The sequence below is a fragment of the Panthera tigris genome, chromosome B2 (assembly GCF_018350195.1).
Source record: "Panthera tigris isolate Pti1 chromosome B2, P.tigris_Pti1_mat1.1, whole genome shotgun sequence".
Taxonomy (NCBI): domain Eukaryota; kingdom Metazoa; phylum Chordata; class Mammalia; order Carnivora; family Felidae; genus Panthera; species Panthera tigris.
Window position 1 is genome coordinate 122,389,881 of NC_056664.1, and position 19,830 is coordinate 122,409,710.

A 19,830-nucleotide genomic window follows, 5' to 3' on the forward strand; every position below is an offset into this window, starting at 1 on the left:
GAAGGCAATTTATGGGTCTCAGTCCTCATGTCTATAAATAAAGGACCAGATTCATATTTGTTATTTAATTTTTTTGGGGGGCGGGAGAGCATAAGCAGGGGCAAGGCAGAGAGAGGGGGACAGAGGATCTGAAGTGAGTTCTGCACTGACAGGCTGACGGCAGCCAGCCCTATGTGGGGCTCAAACTCATGAACTGCAAGATCGTGACCTGAGCCAAAGTCAGATGCTCAACTGACGGAACACCCAGGTACCTCCAGATTCCTATTTTTTAAACCATGTTCCTCACAGGCTTAAGGGTCCACCTTAGCATCTCGGGGCTGCCTTAGTTGGGTTGAGTGAGTAGGATTCTGTGATTCTAGAACACAAGTTCCAAACCTGTTTTGCCCAAAACAGATGTGCTCTATCAGTCTTATACATCAGGGTTCTGTTTAAGGATGCATATGAAAAAGGGTTCTTTGCCAAACACGAATTGTGGAAACCATTAGACTATGTGATCTCCTAGGTCTTTCCCAGTTCTCAGGTACTGTGAGTCCATAGTGGACATGAGCTTTTATTTTGGAGGAGACTGACCTGGCACAGTAGGAATTGCCAACATATCATCAAATATTGATTTTGAAGAAAGTAATTTTTGCTAGAATCATCTTTCCCTAACAAGTGTCCCAATACTACAAAAGGCCTTACTAAAGAAGGCAGATATAAAATTATAAAAAAGGAAATCCACTGTTGCCTAGAATCCCTTTTTTACCTAATTCATCTTGGGCTGGGCTGAATCAACAACTGCCCCAGTATCAAAGACATGGGATGGTCAGTCAGCAAGTGGTCAAGTGGCCTCTCGACTCTGTCTGCTGTGACTGCAAATCAATAATGATTCGCAGCAAGGAGTGGGGGGGGCGGTAGGCCATGACACTGATCAGACAGATGGACGTGTTTGAGAAGCACTCATCTGATTTACAAATATAGGAAAGCCAGACAGACCTTTTCTTTCTTTTCTTCCTTCCCTTCCCCCAACTATTACCAGACTCTATCCCTTATGATTCCATGTATGTGTGTGTGTGTGTGTGTGTGTGTGTGTTTGTGTGTGTTTTATTCTGTTATATATATAACTGTAAGAAAATATACCAAAGAATGCATATTATTAATGGTAGTTATTTCCACAAGATGTGATTTGGGGTGATTGTGATTTCCTTTCATTTTTCCAAAATTTTAAAACCTTCTTCAATAAACATGTATTATCTTTATAATCAGAAAAATACATGTGATAAAAAATACTTTTCACAAGCAAATATTCAACAGGTGGTAACACTGTATAGCGAAGAGCTTGATTTACCTAATGACACAATTAGTGATGATTCAGAAGATGAAAAAAAAAATCCCATTACATAGCAGAAAGTGACATTTCTCTGAAAATGTATTGCCCTATCACTGGGAAGCTCTTCCAAGCTGCTGAGTCTTAGGAAGAGGGTTTTCCAGCCGTATCCAGGAGCTTCCTTAATCACAGAATCTTGCAGGTAGGACATGTCCTACCCCTTGATTATATAAAAAATGCCACGCAGGGGCATTCTATTATTCTAGTCCCCTTGTAGCTCAGGTGAAGAAAGCAGGTGTTAGAGAGGTACCTGGCTTTGGTTCCAGCTGTAGAGAGGAAGAAGAGAAGTATACAGCTTCCGGGGATAGTTCATCTCTGGGGAAACCATCTCACTGATCAGCAACTAGAAAATCTCTCAAGGATGAATTGGTTGACCCACCTGCTGTCACTGAATTTGTTACACTGCTGAATTACTAGAAGGTAGGAACTGAGATGAAGCTAAGAAGAGCTGCTCTGAGTTTACCAATTTAACACCACAATTCCTTATTTCAATGTATAGAGACGTGCAAATTGGTACACTGAAAATACATGGCAGGGGAAAGTGCTCACATGTGCTATTTCCCAAATTTACTTGACCATGGAATTCCCATTTTTCTGGAACAGCTCATGGACCCAGCATTTCATGGACTATATTTTAGGAAGTGCTGCTACAGCAGAAAGCAAAAGAGTAACCTCTTACTTGCTGGTAACAGTAAGGTTGTCTAAGAAGAGAAAGGTTTGTCGGGGGCCCCAAACACAGGACTGCTTTCGAGAGACATTTCTGGGAGCTGTTGAGATCTCTCGTGTGCTTTGTTTCACTTCGTATTTACAGGAATAGATTGCAGAATGGACAAAACAGCGGCTAGCTTGGCCAAATATGGACTCAAGGCTTGGGAGCACGGTCTTCATTGCTATTAGACATCAAGCTCTTAAAGCTAACATCACTGGTACTGGCTAACGATCAGGCAGTGTAGACATAGGACATTTCTATTATCATAGAATTATAGACCCTGTGGTTTTAGTTCCAGATTACAGTCTTTCCCCGGTTCTCCACTCCTCTTTGCTAATTCTCACGTGGAGCCCTTTGGGATATGACCCTGCTTTACTACCTCCAGCTTCTTCTCTTCCCCATGTATTTTAAGTACCAGCAGTTCTGAGCCACGTCCTGCTCCCTTCACACCGTGGGGTTTCACACACACTGCATTAACTCAGGCTAGGACTGACCTCATCTGGCTCCCCACTCCCCAGCCACCTGTTAAACTCAAGTTCATCCTTATTCATCGGGGGTTGCCTCACTAGAAAGTCTTCCTTGGAACCACTTGCACAGACTGATGTCAATCACTCTGTCCCCCTTTACAACCCTCTCTGTACTAACTAAATTACACTACAGCGTTGTTGATTTATTCCTTGTGCATCTTCCCTCTAAGAATAACAGCTCCTTAAAGTCAGGAACTATGCTTTTGTCATCCTTATATATTCAGGGCCTAGCACATTTCTTGGGCACACAGTGAATGCACAGTAAGTGCGTATTAGGTTAAAATGACTTACTTAATTCTCTGGGTCTATGTGTGGCAAAGGGAGAGCAGTCCGGGATTGGACAAGTCATGTCTCCCTAAGGGTGAAGGAGACCCTCCTCATCACCACCCTCCCATCCCCCTTTTGAGGGGAAGCCGAGTACAGCCATTGGAGGTGGGGGCCCCTCCAGGAAAGCCGTGGCTTATCCTCTGGACAGAAACAGTGTATGACCTATAAAAACACCTGGGGAAGGAAGAGTCCTGCAGCTGTGTTCATTTAGGAGAACTAGGCCAGGTTATAGTTTATAGTTTTAATTAACAGGAGTCATGAAGTTCTCGGTCACACCTAAGAACAATCCCAAGCGGGATTTTAGCTGTTAATTAGGTTAGCACATCTGTTTTTGCTTTCTGGGGGAGAAGAGGGGTTTCTGAAGGAATGGCCCAGCCAGGCTTCAGCTGCACATATCCTTGCTACCCAGGAGCCTCACATGGAGGCAAAAAGCAGAGGATGAGGCTTTTTAATGGGAAATCTAGAGCTTATATCGCACGATGCACCAAGTTTTGGCTCGGTGGGCAAAATATAAAAACGAACTCACCATTTGATCCAGCTGAGAGGGCTGTGGAAAGAAGAGCAAACAGCAACATGAACACATGTTGGCTTTGTTGTTAAACAGAAATAATGAAAAAGTGCTTGAAAAGGGATCAATGTCCTTTCCAAACATTCAACCCGTCTACACTCATCCCAAATAAACACAAAAATGCCAATAACAAATGGATCATTTACTTGCCTTTCCTTTCTGAAATAAGCTATGGAAACTATTGCAAGAGACAGTGTATATTTTCACACTGCTTTTTTTTTTTTTTTAAGTAACTGACAATCTTCTCTTCTCTCTCTCTCTTTTTTTTTTCTTGCAGAGGGCGGGTAGTAGTTATTCCAAACAATATTCTCTAAGAGGCAACAGGTATTTTCCACTGACTAAAATTAAAAGAACATATTATCTGGATGGCTTGGAAGTTTTAACAGCTCCATAATAGCCCTGTAGCTCATCAGTGGTGATTTAAAGTTTCAGCTCTAAAAAGCTGTATTTCACCCCTATTATGCTGTAACCATTGTATCAGTGATGCCAGAATGCTATAGCTACTGATATACTACCTACCTACTAACCAGGTGATGAAAGACTATTATGTATGAGGCCCTGGCATTTGTGAAATTGATGGTAAGACAGCTTCCTGATACCAAAACTGAACGTCTGAGAACACTCAGCTAACGTTCACACGAATTTCCAGTGATACCTATCTATAACAGATTACCTTACTTCTGGAAAAATCTACTGTAAAGGCTGAGGGTTTAGTGACTCTGCCTCACATCCTCCTCAATGCAACCACATACCTGAAAGCTTAGGTTGCGTCTTCTTCTTTTTGCTTGAAACTTTTAAGAACTCGTCAATAAGCAAGTCATTAGCACAGGCTCTCTTGTCGGGGTCCGGTTCAAAACATTTCAATATGAACGCCTTGGCCTCTGCGGACATGGACTCTGGGATCTCCGGGTGGACTTTAAACATTCCCACCTAAGACACAGCACAAGGTAACTTCCGAGTGACCCTCGCATCACATGAGCTCCAGGATCCAAAACTTGGTCCCCTAGCACAACAAAGTCCTTTACCATATACTTCCTACAAACTCATGTCTTTTCTCAAAGCGAGATAGGATATTTTTTTTTCTAGGTTATGGGAAGTTTCCAGAGTGCTTTTGTAACCTCATCAATGACATACACAGAGCAATCATGTTAAGACAGTAGACAGCATAATGAAGTAATAATTCAGTCCTCAAAGTTTTAGAACACATTAGCACACTGGCATGCAAGAAAGATACCAGTAATTGAGACCATTGTGTTGGTCCTAATAGGTATATGCCAGGAATCGTGTTTGGTTTTTTGATTTATAAGTTCCACTGAATACTCCCAACAACCCAATGGATTAAATATTATCCCTGTTACATCAAAGAGGAAAATGAGGCTCAGAGGGGTGAGGTTACATGTTACAGAAACAGAGATCTGGGATCGAAACCTTAATTTTTTTGGCTTAAAGCCTGTGTTCTTTCCCCTATGCCATGATTTGTGAATATTTTTCCTGCCCCAAATTGCTCATATATAGAGATATTTTTAATTACTTTAAAATTAAACAGAATTTTTAAAACAATTAGAATTTTCTTCTCATCGCTGTCATTCTAAATTTTTTCAGTAATGTTTTCATGTATTAGTAAAGAAAATGTTCTAAGGAAATATTTTTTGTTACTATATAGCTTATATAAGTGAATTACTATATAGATAATAATATACAGTTATTTATGGTTAATTATATAGCCTTTACCATATGTCGGACACTATTCTAAGTGCTTTGCATGTATTATTTCATATATGTCTCAAAAAACCTTTATTAGATAGGTACTATTTTTATACCCATTTTATAGATGAGGAAAATGAGGTACAAGAAGTTTAAGTCATTTGCCCAATGTCCCCAAAGAGTTTGACAGTGTTGAAGCCTACGTTCAAACACTGTAAATCAGTGCTCGAGTCTATATTATCTCATTTAATGCATATTGTATAATAATCCCTGCACCGATGGGGAAGAGAGCAGCATTTCAGAGGGAACTCCTAGAGATGGGTGAAAAGTTGAAAGACTGACCAAGAAGAGAAAGACATTCATTTATGTCAAGAAGGGCAGCTCTCTTAGCAGCCCTCACTGCCCTTCTCGTTTGGTTGCACTACTCATTTCTGTATCAGCAGTAACCCATCAGATCACCTTCAAGCTTAAAGTAAGGCAACCTTTACACAAAAGCGGAAGGTAGGTCACACAGGGCTCATCACGGGAGGCAAGTCGCTAAAAACATCGCCAGCGGCAGGGAAAGAGATAACAACTTATCAGAAGTTCTCTGCCTTATAGAACGACAGACTTGAGCTCTACTCCTTGGGAAACAAGTTCTCAGTTTAAATCTTGGGCTTGGCAGCGTGGCAGGTAAGGGCAGGTGGGGACTGAAGGGACTCAGAACTGGTCACTGCTTTGCTCAGTCCCTGAATTCTGAAGCAGTGGCCGCTGGGCTTTCTCAGCCCTATTTCCATATTTGGTGCTTCCTATTTTGGGAGGTGGGCTGCTTCCCACTTCCAGGAGAGGGCAAATAAACAGAGTAGAAGAGTCGCTATGTAAGAATATGATTGACGTCCTCAAAGTAGCAATTATGCCCACCCCTTTCTTAATGGAGCCTCTAAACTCTTCTGATAGAGAAGGGAAATATTGCTTTGATTTAATATTTAAATGAATAAAAAAACGTCTTTAACATCTCCTTCCATGGAAGATTTTCAGACTATTTCCCAAAGAGCTTAAAGCATCTTCCATAAAGTAGTATGTTATTTATGTTGCATTGTGAAAAGGCATCAGAGGAACTTACATGGAATCTCACTTTATAGCTGAGAAAACTAAGGCAGGGAGAGACAGACAGATCCTCAGTGTGAGGCACACACATTGACTCTGAGGGATGTGAATCTTCATGAACTTTAATGAACTTTGTGAGCACATTTAATGTGCTTACCTACGCTCCTCTCCTTTGGCCTAAAAAAATTATCATGTAGACACATGGAACATCTAATCTAATAGCTTTATCCAGTGGTTTTTAAGACATTTAAGACATTTGAAATGTGACCTTGAACATAGCTGCTTGTGGTTCTCCCAGTTCATAAAAAGGTGGTTTCCCTGTGGCCATTTCGATGATCGTGCAGCCCAAAGACCAAATGTCTGCTGCTTTCCCGTAGCCTCTTGGTCCTTTGTCTATGATTTCTGGTGCCATATACTGAAGGGTACCTGGGGGTAATTCAAACACACTTCTACTTTAGAAAACACATGAATATCTAATGACAGCTTTAACTGTCTACATAAATAAGACAACTTTAAAAGCATGATTCAGGTCTTAGTATCTCATCTTTTCTTGTTTTAAGTTTATTTATTTTGAGAGAGAGAAAGCAGAAGCAGGGGAGGTGGCAGAGAAAGAGGCAGAGAGAGAGAATCCCAATCAGGTTCTGCACTCTCAGCACAGAGCCTGATGCAGAGCTTGATCCCATGACCATGAGATCTGACCTGAACCAGAGTCAGATGCTTAACCCACTGAGCCACTCAGGTGCCCCTCATCTTTTTTTTATGCCTATTTTATTTTGAGAGAGAAAGAGAGGGTGCAAGAGGAGGAGGGGCAGAGAGAGAGAGAGAAAGAGAGAGAGAGAGCAGGAAGCCTGACATGGGGCTTGAACTCATGAACTGTGAAATCATAACCTGAACTGAGATCAAGAGTTGGATACTTAACCAACTGAACCACCCAGGTGCCCCAATATCTCATTTTTTTGTGTTCCATTTTTCTTGGCCATTAATAAAAATGGAAATAACAGTTGTCATAATGGATTTTATCAGGGATATAAGAATAGTTTGCCAATGTGATCTGGTCATGAATAGATGCTTTCTCATCTAGATACTAGAGTATAAATGAGGTATCACTTTATTGGGGCCTCTTAGAAACTTCTAACAATTAGTCGTTTGAAAACAACAGAGAATATATCAACACACATTTTTTGCAATTAGTTTTTCAAATACACAAAGATTCCTATTATGTATACTTCTAATCTTTCCAGAAAAATTCTAGGCCATTCATCCATTTTTTCTAGATCTATATTTCTCAATTTCTTTTTTTTATAAATTTTTTTAACATTCATTTATTTTTGAGAGACAGAAAAAGAGAGAGTGCAAGCAGGGGTGGGGCGGAGAGAGAAGAGACACAAAATCTGAAGCAGGCTCCAGGCCCCAGCCCCCGATGGGGGCTCAAACCCACGAACCGTAAGATGACCTGAGCTGAAGTCGGATGCCCAACAGACTGAGCCACCCAGGTGCCCCAATATATTTCTCAGTATCTAAATTGAATGATTAATTCTTCTGTCTTGATTCTTATCTCTAAATCACGAAAGCATGAAAGATTCTGAAAGCCATTGTTAAAAGTAATGTAAACCATTTTTCGTGTACTCTGTTCTGTAAATCAAATATATATGGCTTCTGCTGCATGCCTGTGGTCCATGGAATAATAGGTTTAACAGATCAAAGACAGGTCTTGAGCCGTTAGTGCAGACAAATCACCAGACACAATGTGAAGAAGAATACAATGAAACATAGGAGATTTAAAAGGCTATGTGGAATCAGAGAGTTGAAGAGTGTGGTAGGATGGCAAGAGCATTGAATGGGGAGTCAAGAACACTTGGTTCTAGGTTTAGTCTGGTCTATCCCAGATAAACACTCAACTGTGGTTATCTCAAGTGGTTCAAACAAGAGGCTGGCTTGGCTTCTCAGAGACCCTAGATCGATTCCCCCAAATCCAACAATGAGTCAAGAGTGTGAACAGGAACAGATTATTGCCACATCCCCTGCTACGATATACTCCTACAAATGATATAATCAGCAAACAGGAACTCATCCAAGATGCCACATTCAATTATCTCCAATCCTGAGGCAGTTGCTAAAAGAGCTACTTCAGTATTTTCTGATTCATAACCAAACTGACAGACAACCTGATAAATACAGACACCTTTTATGAATGCCTCATGCATGATTTACAGATGAAACTGCTAGGCACAACTCCTCTAAGTTGTTCCCATGAAACCCACCAACACAGGCTAGAAACTGGCTGCTGTTCATACAACCAAATGAAAGTATATTATCTTTGTCTAGTATTGTCATCTTGCCAGGTTACCTGCCAGCTCTCCTCATTATGTGGCAGTAGCTCACGTTCAAGTTCACATACAATTGTACATGCCTACTGTGAGCTTAAATCAGCAACATTATTGGAGGGAAGCATTTCACCTAGCCAAGAATAAGGTAATACCACTCTTCACTCTTCAAATCCCCTACCCTTAGTAGAAAACCGCTATGATTTCTCTTCATTTATAGCTGATGAGCTATAGTGATTGGTTTTTTGGGTTTTGTTTTTTTTGTACCTGGATCTAAAAAAGAATGGATGTGAGAATTTAAGTTATACTAATATCTGAGTAGAAATTGCAACTGGTTAACAACAAAGTGAGCTTTAAAAACTGGACAACTCAGGTAATATCAATACATTATGCAATGTTTCTATTCATCAGATAATATTTCAAAGAGCTCTATCTGCCAATTGTGCTTAATTATCCCCCACAGAGTAAGTGCCAAAAAAAAAAAAAAAAAACCCCTCAGGCTTAGTTATGTATTCATATATGCTCTCTTTATTCCATAATCACATGACACATAATATTTTATATAAAAAGATTTACAGAGCCAGATAATGAAGATGTAAGCCAATCTGTACAGTAGCCTACGGAAAAAAGTGAGAGCATTAGCTCTAAAGCGCAGATCTTATACATCTGCATTCCAAGGTTTTAAAAAATCACTTTAAAATCATCTCTTTTAGAATTTCTTTGCCACTGCATCCACCCTTGGAACCACTACAACTCAGTGGCTAAAAGTGTGAACTTTGACATTCTACTTAATCCACTCATTCACTCAGCAGATTTATATTGAGGGCCTGTTATGGGCCAGGCACTTAGAATACAGCAGTGGAGTAAACAGACAGAAATCCCTGGGCTCATGGAGCTTACATTCTTTGCAGCGGGAGACACACATTAAACTCCAGCATAGTAAATAAGTAAATTATATAGCATGCTAGAAAGTGATGTGTTAATGACAAAAAAAAAAAAAAAAAAAAGGTAGGAAAGGGGATCAGGAATGCCCAGGGAGGGCTGCCACGTAAATAGGGTGGTCATGTTAGGCTCACTGAGATGACATCTGAGTTAAAACTTGAAGAAGAAGGGGGCGCCTGGGTGGCGCAGTCGGTTAAGCGTCCGACTTCAGCCAGGTCACGATCTTGCGGTCCGTGAGTTCGAGCCCCGCGTCAGGCTCTGGGCTGATGGCTCGGAGCCTGGAGCCTGTTTCCGATTCTGTGTCTCCCTCTCTCTCTGCCCCTCCCCCGTTCATGCTCTGTCTCTCTCTGTCCCAAAAATAAATAAAAAACGTTGAAAAAAAAAAAATTAAAAAAAAAAAAAAAAACTTGAAGAAGAGGGACTTAGTTAGCCATGCAGATCGCTGGGAGAAGAGTGTTACTAGCAGAAGATAGAGCATGTGCAAAGGTCTTGTGGCAGGGCTGTGCCTGGTAAAATGAAGGAAATGCAGGAAGACCAGTTTTCTGATACAGAGTGAGTGATCAAGCAAGCGGGGGAAGAGTAGGAAATGAGGTCTCGAAAAGGTAATAGACTCCGAATCAGGTCAGATTCTTGTCCACAATATTAGGACTCTGGCATTTGTCTGAATGAAACAGAAAGCCACCGAAGTCTCAGGTGTAACAGGGCTTGATCTGATTTAAAGGGATCACTCTGGCTGCAGTGTTAAGAATAGAAAGTAGGAGGCAAGAGTGGGAGCAGGGAGAACAGGCTATGGAGGTAACGCAGGTGGGAGATGAGGGAGGCAGCAGCGGAGGCAGTGAGAAGTGTTCCAGTTTTCGACATCTCCTGAAGGTAGAGCCAGGAGGTCTCTTTGCGGATTGGGTTGGGGTGTGAGAAAAGAGGCACCACGGACAACTCTAGGTCTTGGGTGGCCATCAACTGAGATGGGGAACAGTGTGGGCAGAACGGGTTTGGGGAGAAGATAATGAATTCCATGTGGCATGTTAAGTCTAGTTTGAATCCTAGCTCTATTACTTACTAGCTCTGTGACCTCAGGCAAGTTATTCGACCTCTTTTAACATTAATTTCTCATCATAAACTGGGATACTGATAACTTAAGGATTAGGGTTCATGTACGAATTTCAGTAAAACATGTATGTAAACCGCTTAATGCAGGCAGGTATACTGCCAGCACTCTATACATCCTGGTTGATGCTGCCTTCCCTCTCGCCAAATCACCAAGAAGTGGAAACAGGTCAATATCTTTCAAGTCAGGTCATCAGAGGTTGACCAAGCAGCCGTGAGGCCTATCCGGTAAGCAGATCAAGGTGTGCCCACTCCAAGCCCTCTTGACCAGCCCTGGAGACAGACCAGGCACATTAGTTACACGTGTCACTCATGTGAAGCCAGCATGAGAAGAGCAAAGGGCTCTGGGAGGATTGCTTTACTAAAACTCTTTTGGGGACTCAAAAAAAACCAAAAAACAAAAAACACGTCTTTAAGATTAGCAAGAAGATATAATTAAATTAACATCCTGCTCAAATAAAACCTCTGAAAGTAGGGATTTCCTGTCAGAAGTTACTGAGTCTTGGCAGCATCTAAAATGTCTCTTGCCAAATTGAGAGAGTATGAGGAAAGAAATGGAAACACATTTAAAGTTACTAGCAGGATGGAATTAATTTTGTTCAGAAAAATACATTTTAACTGTGTTTAATGCTGTGCCCTGAAATACCCATTGCTGTGAGGGTGGGAACTGGGTCAGAGCTGTTGTTGGCTGAATGTTCTGAGAAAATTTACAGAATTTCTCTCTCTCCTTTTCTTCTTCCAGGCTACTGGAACAGATACGTCAGCAACATGGGGAGAAAGATGGACCAGAGCAAGATCAAAGCAAAGAGCAAAGGGTAGATTAAAAATCTGAGTTCTATCACTTACAAACAGTTGTGACTTCTGGCTGTGATCTCTCTTCTCTCTCTCAATTTCCTCACCTACCTCATGGGATTCAAAAATGAGGATACCTGGCCATTTTGCTTTCTATTAGACCACAGATTATTCATTACTTTTTTTTTTTTTCTGAATTATTCTTTCTCTGATGATAATAACAAGGACTTAGCACTTCAAGAGAATCAGCAGAATGGAGCAGTAAGAACCAGAGTTGAAATTCCAGATGCCCTCTTGTAATTGTGGGGCAATCATTAATCTCTCTGAGCCTTGGTTTCCTCTTGGCTACTGTTAGCTTTTTGGCAATCGCTTTGTCTCCACTACCTCAGGACTTTGTTCTAGAGGTAGCTTGGTGGCTGGATTGCCTAATTTCTCAAGCAAGTTCTCTTCCCCACCCCAATGCTGAGTTGATGAGTCACTTCCTCTTTCTGAATTGAAAATTCTACCGGTTATTTATGTTGTGAGTAGGAAATAGGCCACAGGGAGTAAACAGATTAGGAATTCATAGTTCAGATGGGAAGAGATCAAGGTATGAGTAAGAGTCACAGAGAGGCTGGGGTAAAAAAAAAAAAAAAAAAAAAAAAAAAAAAAAAAAAAAAAAAAAAAAATCTTATAAAGGCTTATAGTGGTTGTAGGCCAACCCGGAGAGAAGTAATGACACGAAAGGGAAAACAAAAACAAATTGAGAGTTTAAAAAAACATTTCAGTGGCATTAACCAGGAGACAGAGCAAGTCATAGAAATACAAGATGAGAAAAGAGCCAGGTCAAATCCTGTGTAACATTTTTCAGTGAGCATCAAAAGATACTGGCATTAATGTCTGTGAGAACCCAGACGGACTGTATCTCTCACATTATGCTCTAACGCAGCAATTATTTCTTTAATTACATTAAGATCCGTATCATCATTGCAAAAACATACCAGTAAAAGTTTCAGTACACGGGTTAATGCCAGCAAGCCTCTTTGATGTCCCGAAGTCTGAGATCTTGAGAACGCCACTGTAGGTATTAATCAACACATTGTCACCCTAGAGAACAAAAGACTTGAATCAAAACTAGTCTTGCCTCCAGTACTGTTTGTTGTTGGCTCGTAAGTCCAATAAGAAACGGTGTCCCCAGAGTAAACGAGGCCACTAAGTCTGTACTCTTCATTACAGTTAACTTCAAGAGTGAATTCTTGACACCATTTTTGTGCCTATATTATCATCTCACAACGTGCTCCTCAGGCCACAAGGTCAAAAGGCGCCTGCCTGGTCAGAGTTTGCTGTGGTTTGTGAACAGAAGGGGTCACCTGTGTGTGATTAAGTTCAAACATGACATTCATGATTTCCCATTGTATTTTCTGTTATTTTACTTCTTTTCCCGGAATATTTGGGGATATGGCAAATCACGAGATCTGGGATGATCTGCGGATAGTAATATTGACTTCCTTTCCACGGTGCCACCTTTGTCAGAAATGTATTAGTTCTGAATTTCCTCTTTTTAAAAAGAAGTAAGTTACTTAATTTTACTTCAAACAATCAGTATATGATACTTGTGAGAAGAGAAGATGGTATTTATTTTCCCTCCCAATCATTCATCCATTGATGCAGTAAATATTTACTGAGTAGCTACTCTGGGCAAGGATTCCAAGATGAACCAGCCTGTGATCTTGTCAGGGGCGGAGACCTTATCCTGTCCAGTTTTGTTCTGCTGTGCTGCCCCCTCCCCAGAGCACCTCAAACAGTGCCAGGGGTGCAGTGGAAGCTCAATCTTTGTTGGGTGAACACAGTTAAGAGGCTTATAAGGCATGAGTATCCATACCTGACTCAGAGCAGAGGAGTTAGTATCTTGCATTTCTGCTATTTCTACGATTTATTTATTCACAATTCTAAATTAATACTCATAACACAGTATGACTTTTGCAAAAAGAAAAGAAAACAAAACAAAACCAGTTGCCCACCAAGGAACTTTCAAACGAGAATCCTCGTGCATCCTACCTTTATATCCCGGTGGACTATCTGATTGTCATGGAGGTATTTTAATCCTTCAAGTATTTGCTTTGTATAGAAGCCAATTGTTTGCTCATTGTCCTTCAATGGGCCCCATTTGGAACGAAGGAGAGCTGAAAGACTTCCTGCAAAGCAGGGAGAAACAGTGGATAAATTCTTATTCAAATGAGTTCTTTAAAGCATGTTAATAATGTAACATTAATTTAAGCTAACACTTCCTGGTTATTCATGGTGGCCCAGGAACTGGAGTATTAGACACCTGGGCTCACGTATGAATAGGAAAGTGTCCCTGCTCTGAAGATGCTCATTATCAAATATGGTCAAAATAAAAGGCTCCTCTGTCCCTAACTTTAATCTAGGTCACAATGATCGATACTAAAATCGTTCAGGATATTTGTATTGCCTCCTAATAAACTTCAAGCTGATGTCACATGTCTAAATTTGTAAAAAATTTTATTGAGGTATATTCGACATATAACATTATATTAGTTTCAGGTGTAAAACATAATGACTTGATATTTATATACACTGCGATATTTATATACATCTCAGCAACTTTCAAATACACAATACAGTGTTATTAACTATAGTCATCAGGCTGTACATTACATCCCCAGGACTAATTTATTTTATAACTGGAAGTTTGGCCCTTTTGACCTTCTTCACCCATTTTGCCCACCCCTATCTCCTGCGTCTGTTCTTTGTTATTTTTGAACTTGTTTCCTTTGTTTGTTTGTTTGGGATTTTATGTATTTTTTTTTTAATTTTTTTTAACGTTTATTTATTTTTGAGACTGAGAGAGACAGAGCATGAATGGGGGAGGGTCAGAGAGAGAGGGAGACACAGAATCCGAAACAGGCTCCAGGCTCTGAGTGGTCAGCACAGAGCCCGACATGGGGCTCGAACTCACGGACCGCAAGCTCATGACCTGAGCTGAAGTCGGCTGCTTAACCGACTGAACCACCCAGGCGCCCCAGGGATTTTATGTATTTGTTTATTTATTTTGAGAGAGAGAGAGAGAGCAGGCGTGGGAGTTTGGGAGGGGCAGAGAGAGGGGGAGAGAGAGAGAGAGAAGGCCTGGGAGTTTGGGAGGGGCAGAGAGAGGGGGAGAGAGAGTCCCAAGCAGACTCTGCACTTTCTGCCTACTCAGGGCTTGAACTCATGAACCATGAGGTCATGACCTGAGCAGAAATCAAGAGTCAGACACTTAACCGACTGAGCCACCCAGACACCTCTGGGTTTTTTTTTTTTTAGTTCCACATGTAAGAGAGCTCATATAGTTTTTGTCTTTCTCTGCATAACTTATTTCACTTAGCATAATGCCCTCACAGTCCATCTGTGTTGTTGCAAATGGCAAGATTTCACTCTTTTTTATGACTGAATAATATTCTATTATGTATACAAAACACATTTTCTTTATCCATTCATCCAGTGATGGGACACTTAGGTTCTTTCCATATCTTGGCCACTGTGAACAATGCTGCAATGAACATAATCTCAGTTTTCTTTTAACTTAGACGAAATAAGGCGTGTAAACTCATAAATTCCATTCACTTGTTCTCCTCTTCAAGCCCCTACAAATTTATAATTTCTTAAAAAAGAAAAACATCTCTTACCTCCTGGGACCTGCTCCATGAAGATTTTGATGAAACCATTCTCACTGAAAGAGCCCAGATACTGGACAATATTTTTATGCTTCAGATGCTTATGCAATGCTATTTCTTCATGTAGGGGCTGGGAGTATCTACAAGACATGCAAATGTTGATGAGCTAATTACGTAGCCAGATTTTAGTGTATACATTTAAGCAGTACATATTGAAAACATCAGCTAGATATATGCCCATACGTAAAGTAAAATATGGCTATCTAAAGCCTTTATTTCTCATAACATACATTCTGGGAAGTTGAAGTGGTAGTGGGTAGGGTCTGTGGGGAAATGTGTCAGGCACTGATCTGAGCCTACCGTATGTACTCATTTCTCACAAGAACCCTAGGAGAAGGTACTTTTCAGATGCCCGTTTTACAGATGAGGAAATTGATTCACCAAGGGGATGACGAACCTACCCAAGATCTTAAAGAAAGCTAATAAGTGACAGATATTAGCCCAGGAAAAATTGAACACACCTACATAGCTCATTGTCTAAATTCAATGACTTTCAATTCCACTTGCCTCATAACATAACTCTACTATTGGAGGAGACTCTTGCCCAGGAAGATAAAAATTTCAAGTAACTTTCATCTTCATTCTAGGACTTACTGGAAGCTCCAGCAACTCTTCTGTAGAAAACACAAAACCATTTAAATCCTGTCTCCTTGAGCTCCTCAAAAATCCTCATCTTACTGAGTCTATCAGTTCTAGTACATCAGGATTTTTTTTTGTTTTTTTTTTTTTACTCCATCCTAACCAGGCCTCCATGCTGAAAGACCAGCATTAAACCAGGCTTCAAAATCATGTATTTGATGTGTGTTGCTTTATCAGATTATACAACGAAAGTGTTTTGTATTTCCAGAACATACAGAAAAACCCTTTTGATGATTATTTGAAGTACTATAAAGCCTGTAGACTCTTAGCAGTCTCGAATATTAATATTATATTAATATTTATATTGTATTAATATGATTATTGTATAACTAACTACAGTAGGGTGTTAGGGACTCAAAGCTATGCCCTAATATTTTTTCTGTTCTACAATGGAGGTTACAGGTATGAAAAAGCACTAACCACTAAAACATAAACCACAAACCTGATGCCTCATAATCTGCTTCAGTACTACATGCAAGAAATGCTTAGATCTTGGGGTGCCTGGGTGGTTCAGTTGGTTGAGCATCCGACTTCAGCTCAGGTCATGATCTCACGGTCAGTGGGTTCGAGCCCCGCGTCAGACTCTGTGCTGACAGCTCAAAGCCTGGAGCCTGCTTCCAATCCTGTGTCTCCCTCTCTCTCTCTCTGCCCCTCCCCCACTCTCACTTTGTCTCACTCTGTCTCTCAAAAATAAATAAATATTAAAAAAAAAGAAATGCTTAGATCTTACAATGGCAATTCCATATAAACAGAATGGATTTTTTTGAATGCCAATAACAAATTCTAGAAGTGGTTAGTATTGTATAATACTATTTTCATGAAGTTTTTCAGAATACACTACAAATTAGGTTACAAAAATCCAAGTTCATTTAATTTAAACTTTTATAATTTGTAAAATATTACTCAGAATGCTTCCAACAATAACAAAAAACTGACTTATACTTTAGATCTTTTACTCATTTTATTTTTCTTTAGAACTGTTCTAGGAACTATAGAGGTAGGTATTATACTGAAACCCCTTAGCAGGCTATCAGTTAGAGACAATTCCATATTGATAACTGAGGGAGACAACATGAGAAATACTGGTATAGAGTGTAACCAATAAAATACTTAGGTTATAGGTGAAATAAGCCATACAAAGAAAGACAGATACCATATGTTTTCACTCTTATGTGGATCCTGAGAAACTTAACAGGAACCCATGGAGGAGGGGAAGGAAAAAAAAAAAAGAGGTTAGAGTGGGAGAGAGCCAAAGCATAAGAGACTCTTAAAAACTGAGAACAAACTGAGGGTTGATGGGGGGTGGGAGGGAGGGGACGGTGGGTGACAGGTATTGAGGAGGGCACCTTTTCGGATGAGCACTGGGTGTTGTATGGAAACCAATTTGACAATAAATTTCATATATTGAAAAAAAATTAAATAAAATAAAAAATAAAAAATAAAAATTCCTGAAAAAAAATACTTAGGTTATGATTCTCAGGACATTTGTAATAAAGTTACTTTTTCCATCAAGTTTAAACCTTTTATTAACACTAGTTAATAAGATTGCTCTTGATATGCATAAGATAAATTAGTAGCAAATATTGGGTCTATTCTACAGATTTAGGACATCAAGATGACTAAATAATCTGAAGTAAGTGATTAGTTCAGTTTATGATGAACCAAGAGGCTCCCACCCCTTGACCTTCTATTGAAAATCAATCATGAACTTTTAAATGTAAGATCCTGGAGGGGAGCCTGGGTGGTTCAGTCAGTTCGGCTCAGGTCATGATTTCACGGTTTGTGAGTTCGAGCCCTGCATCGGGTTCTGTGCTGACAGCTCAGAGCCTGAAGCCTGCTTTGGATTCTGTGTCTCCTTCTCTCTCTGCCCCTCCCCTACTTGTGCTCTGTCTCTCTCTGTCTTTCAAAAATAACTTAAAAACTGAAAAAAAAATTTAATAAATTTAAGATCCTGGAAAAGGAAATACACTACTCCCCCATCCCCTCCAATATGTAGTAACCAAAGAATGGCTTAAAAGTTACAATAATAGTCAAGATTAATCCTAGCTAAGAGTAAGAACTCTTCTCCAATATGAAATTGATTGGTAACACTCAGCAGTTCTAAGTGAAAAAGTGCCAAGCGCTGAATAAGCATGAAATTATAACTCGTTCAAGTCAATAAGCAATGCTTATCTATGGAAATTATAAGAAAATCTCATTTCTTCTCAATTAGCTGTGACAATGGAAAGAAGAAATGGTATAGGTAATCAGAGATACTTATATATATTTAGCTTTGAAAAAGTATTGGTCCATATGTGTTTCCAGAGCACCTTCTCTGAGTCAAATTCCCACGATATCCATCTAAACCAATGGTTCCCAGCCTTGGCTAGACATTTCATCTGGAAGGATTTTGAAAAAATATCAATGCATATGACCCACCCCAGAATTTGGGGTGGTAAGACCTGAGCATCAAGCGTTTTTTAAAGTTCCCCAGTTCGTTCTAATATGCAGCAGGGTAGAGAATAACTGATCTAAATAAATAGTTCAGGCATGTGTAGAATGTTAGAGGAGGAAGTCAGTCTGAAATTAACAACTAGTTGGGATAGGTTATGAATCCACCACCACCTCTATCCTACAACTACTCTGCTTCTCTAACAAAGTGTTTTTAAAGTGTAAATGAAACACAGAAGCAATGATTTTCGTTACTGTGATCTTTCATTCCAGATGGCCAATGCTGGATCATGCATTATTCACATGCATCCTATTATCATAGCAATTGTCCTTTCTAACTGCTATCTTTTTACATGCAACATCAAAAGCTCTCCAGGGCGCATAGATAGAAATACCTTTGTGTGTGGTATCTGACAATAACATGATAGACTTCACTTTTTCTTTTGTAGGTAACTAGAAGATGCCCTGTGCCAGCTGTTTAAGAGAAGCACTTGTCATGCAAGTATTTTCAAACAACCTACTTTATGCCAAATGCACTGCTATAGAACAAGATCTTTGTTGGTGTGCTTTGTGTACGTACACTGGTGGGTGAATAAACTTAAGTTAGAAAGGTGATTTTATTTTAAAGTTTTTATTTATTTATTTTGAGGGGGAGGGAGGAACAGAGAGAGAAGGAGAGAGAGAGAATTCTAAGCAGGTTCTGCACTGTCAGCGCAGAGCCCGATGTGGGGCTCAAATTCACAAATAATGAGATCATAATTGGAGCCAAAATCAAGAGTCAGACTCTTAACTGACTGAGCCACCCAGGTGCCCCATTTGTTCTTGTTTTTCATCTCTAGCATTTCCTTTGATTCTTATTTAGGGTTTCTATCTCTGCTTGTACTCCCTCTGTTTTTGCATGCTATCTACCCATTAGAGCCCTTAGCATATTAAAGTTGTTTTAAATTCCTGGTCTGATAATTCCAACATCCCTGCCATATCTGAGTCTGGTTCTGATATTTATTCTGTCTCTTCAAACTGTGTTTTTGCCTTTTAGTATGCCTTGTAATTTTTGTTGGAAGTCAGGCATGATGTGTTAGGTAAAAGGAATTCTGGGAGGGCATTCTTGTAGTCTCATGCTTAGGTATCAGTTTCTTAGAGAGCCTGTGCCACTGGGCTATGAGCCTCACAAATGCTTTGCAGGCCTCTCCTGCCCTTTCCCCTGCCACCTTCAGCTGGGACAGGATGGCTACAGTGGGCAGGAGTTAGGCTCTGGTAACAGTCTAATAGGTTAGACCCTGGTAAAAATCGTCTTTTTGAGGGTGGGCCTTGTTAGGAAGAGTAGATTTCAAAACAGTTACTCTCATCCTTCCCCCTGCTGGAAGCACAAAGAGATTTTTCTCCAATATTACTGTAAGGATCTAGTAGGGCTCCTGGAGGCTAAACTCACCAAGTATGCCCCCCAACCCATGACTGTCTCTCCAAATTTGGGAGCAATGGCTTGGCCCATGACCTCACTTCTCCAATGGATCCAAGAAGAGCTGTTGGTTTCTCAGTTTAGTCAGCTTACCACTGATGGAGGATGACTTCCAAGCTCTGTAGATGCTGGACTGGACACTA

At 40.2% G+C, this 19,830-nt stretch overlaps 1 protein-coding gene and 1 long non-coding RNA gene across 5 annotated transcripts in view; one reads left to right on the top strand and one right to left on the bottom strand.

The window, feature by feature from the left end:
* Positions 1–19,830, bottom strand: part of MAP3K5 (mitogen-activated protein kinase kinase kinase 5) — a 205,864-nt gene that overhangs the window by 28,882 nt on the left and 157,152 nt on the right. For all 4 annotated transcript variants that reach the window (XM_042987198.1, XM_042987196.1, XM_042987199.1 and 1 more), the window contains 6 exons: positions 15,115–15,242; positions 13,487–13,623; positions 12,430–12,535; positions 6,556–6,713; positions 4,250–4,427; positions 3,456–3,476 (listed from right to left, as the gene is read on the bottom strand). In XM_042987198.1, coding sequence (XP_042843132.1) covers positions 3,456–3,476; positions 4,250–4,427; positions 6,556–6,713; positions 12,430–12,535; positions 13,487–13,623; positions 15,115–15,242 — 728 coding nt within the window. The remainder of the gene's footprint in view (positions 1–3,455; positions 3,477–4,249; positions 4,428–6,555; positions 6,714–12,429; positions 12,536–13,486; positions 13,624–15,114; positions 15,243–19,830) is intronic.
* Positions 3,484–18,783, top strand: LOC122238750. The gene is made up of 3 exons (XR_006217883.1): positions 3,484–4,444; positions 11,400–11,472; positions 18,681–18,783. It is a non-coding gene; the product is annotated as an uncharacterized LOC122238750 (long non-coding RNA).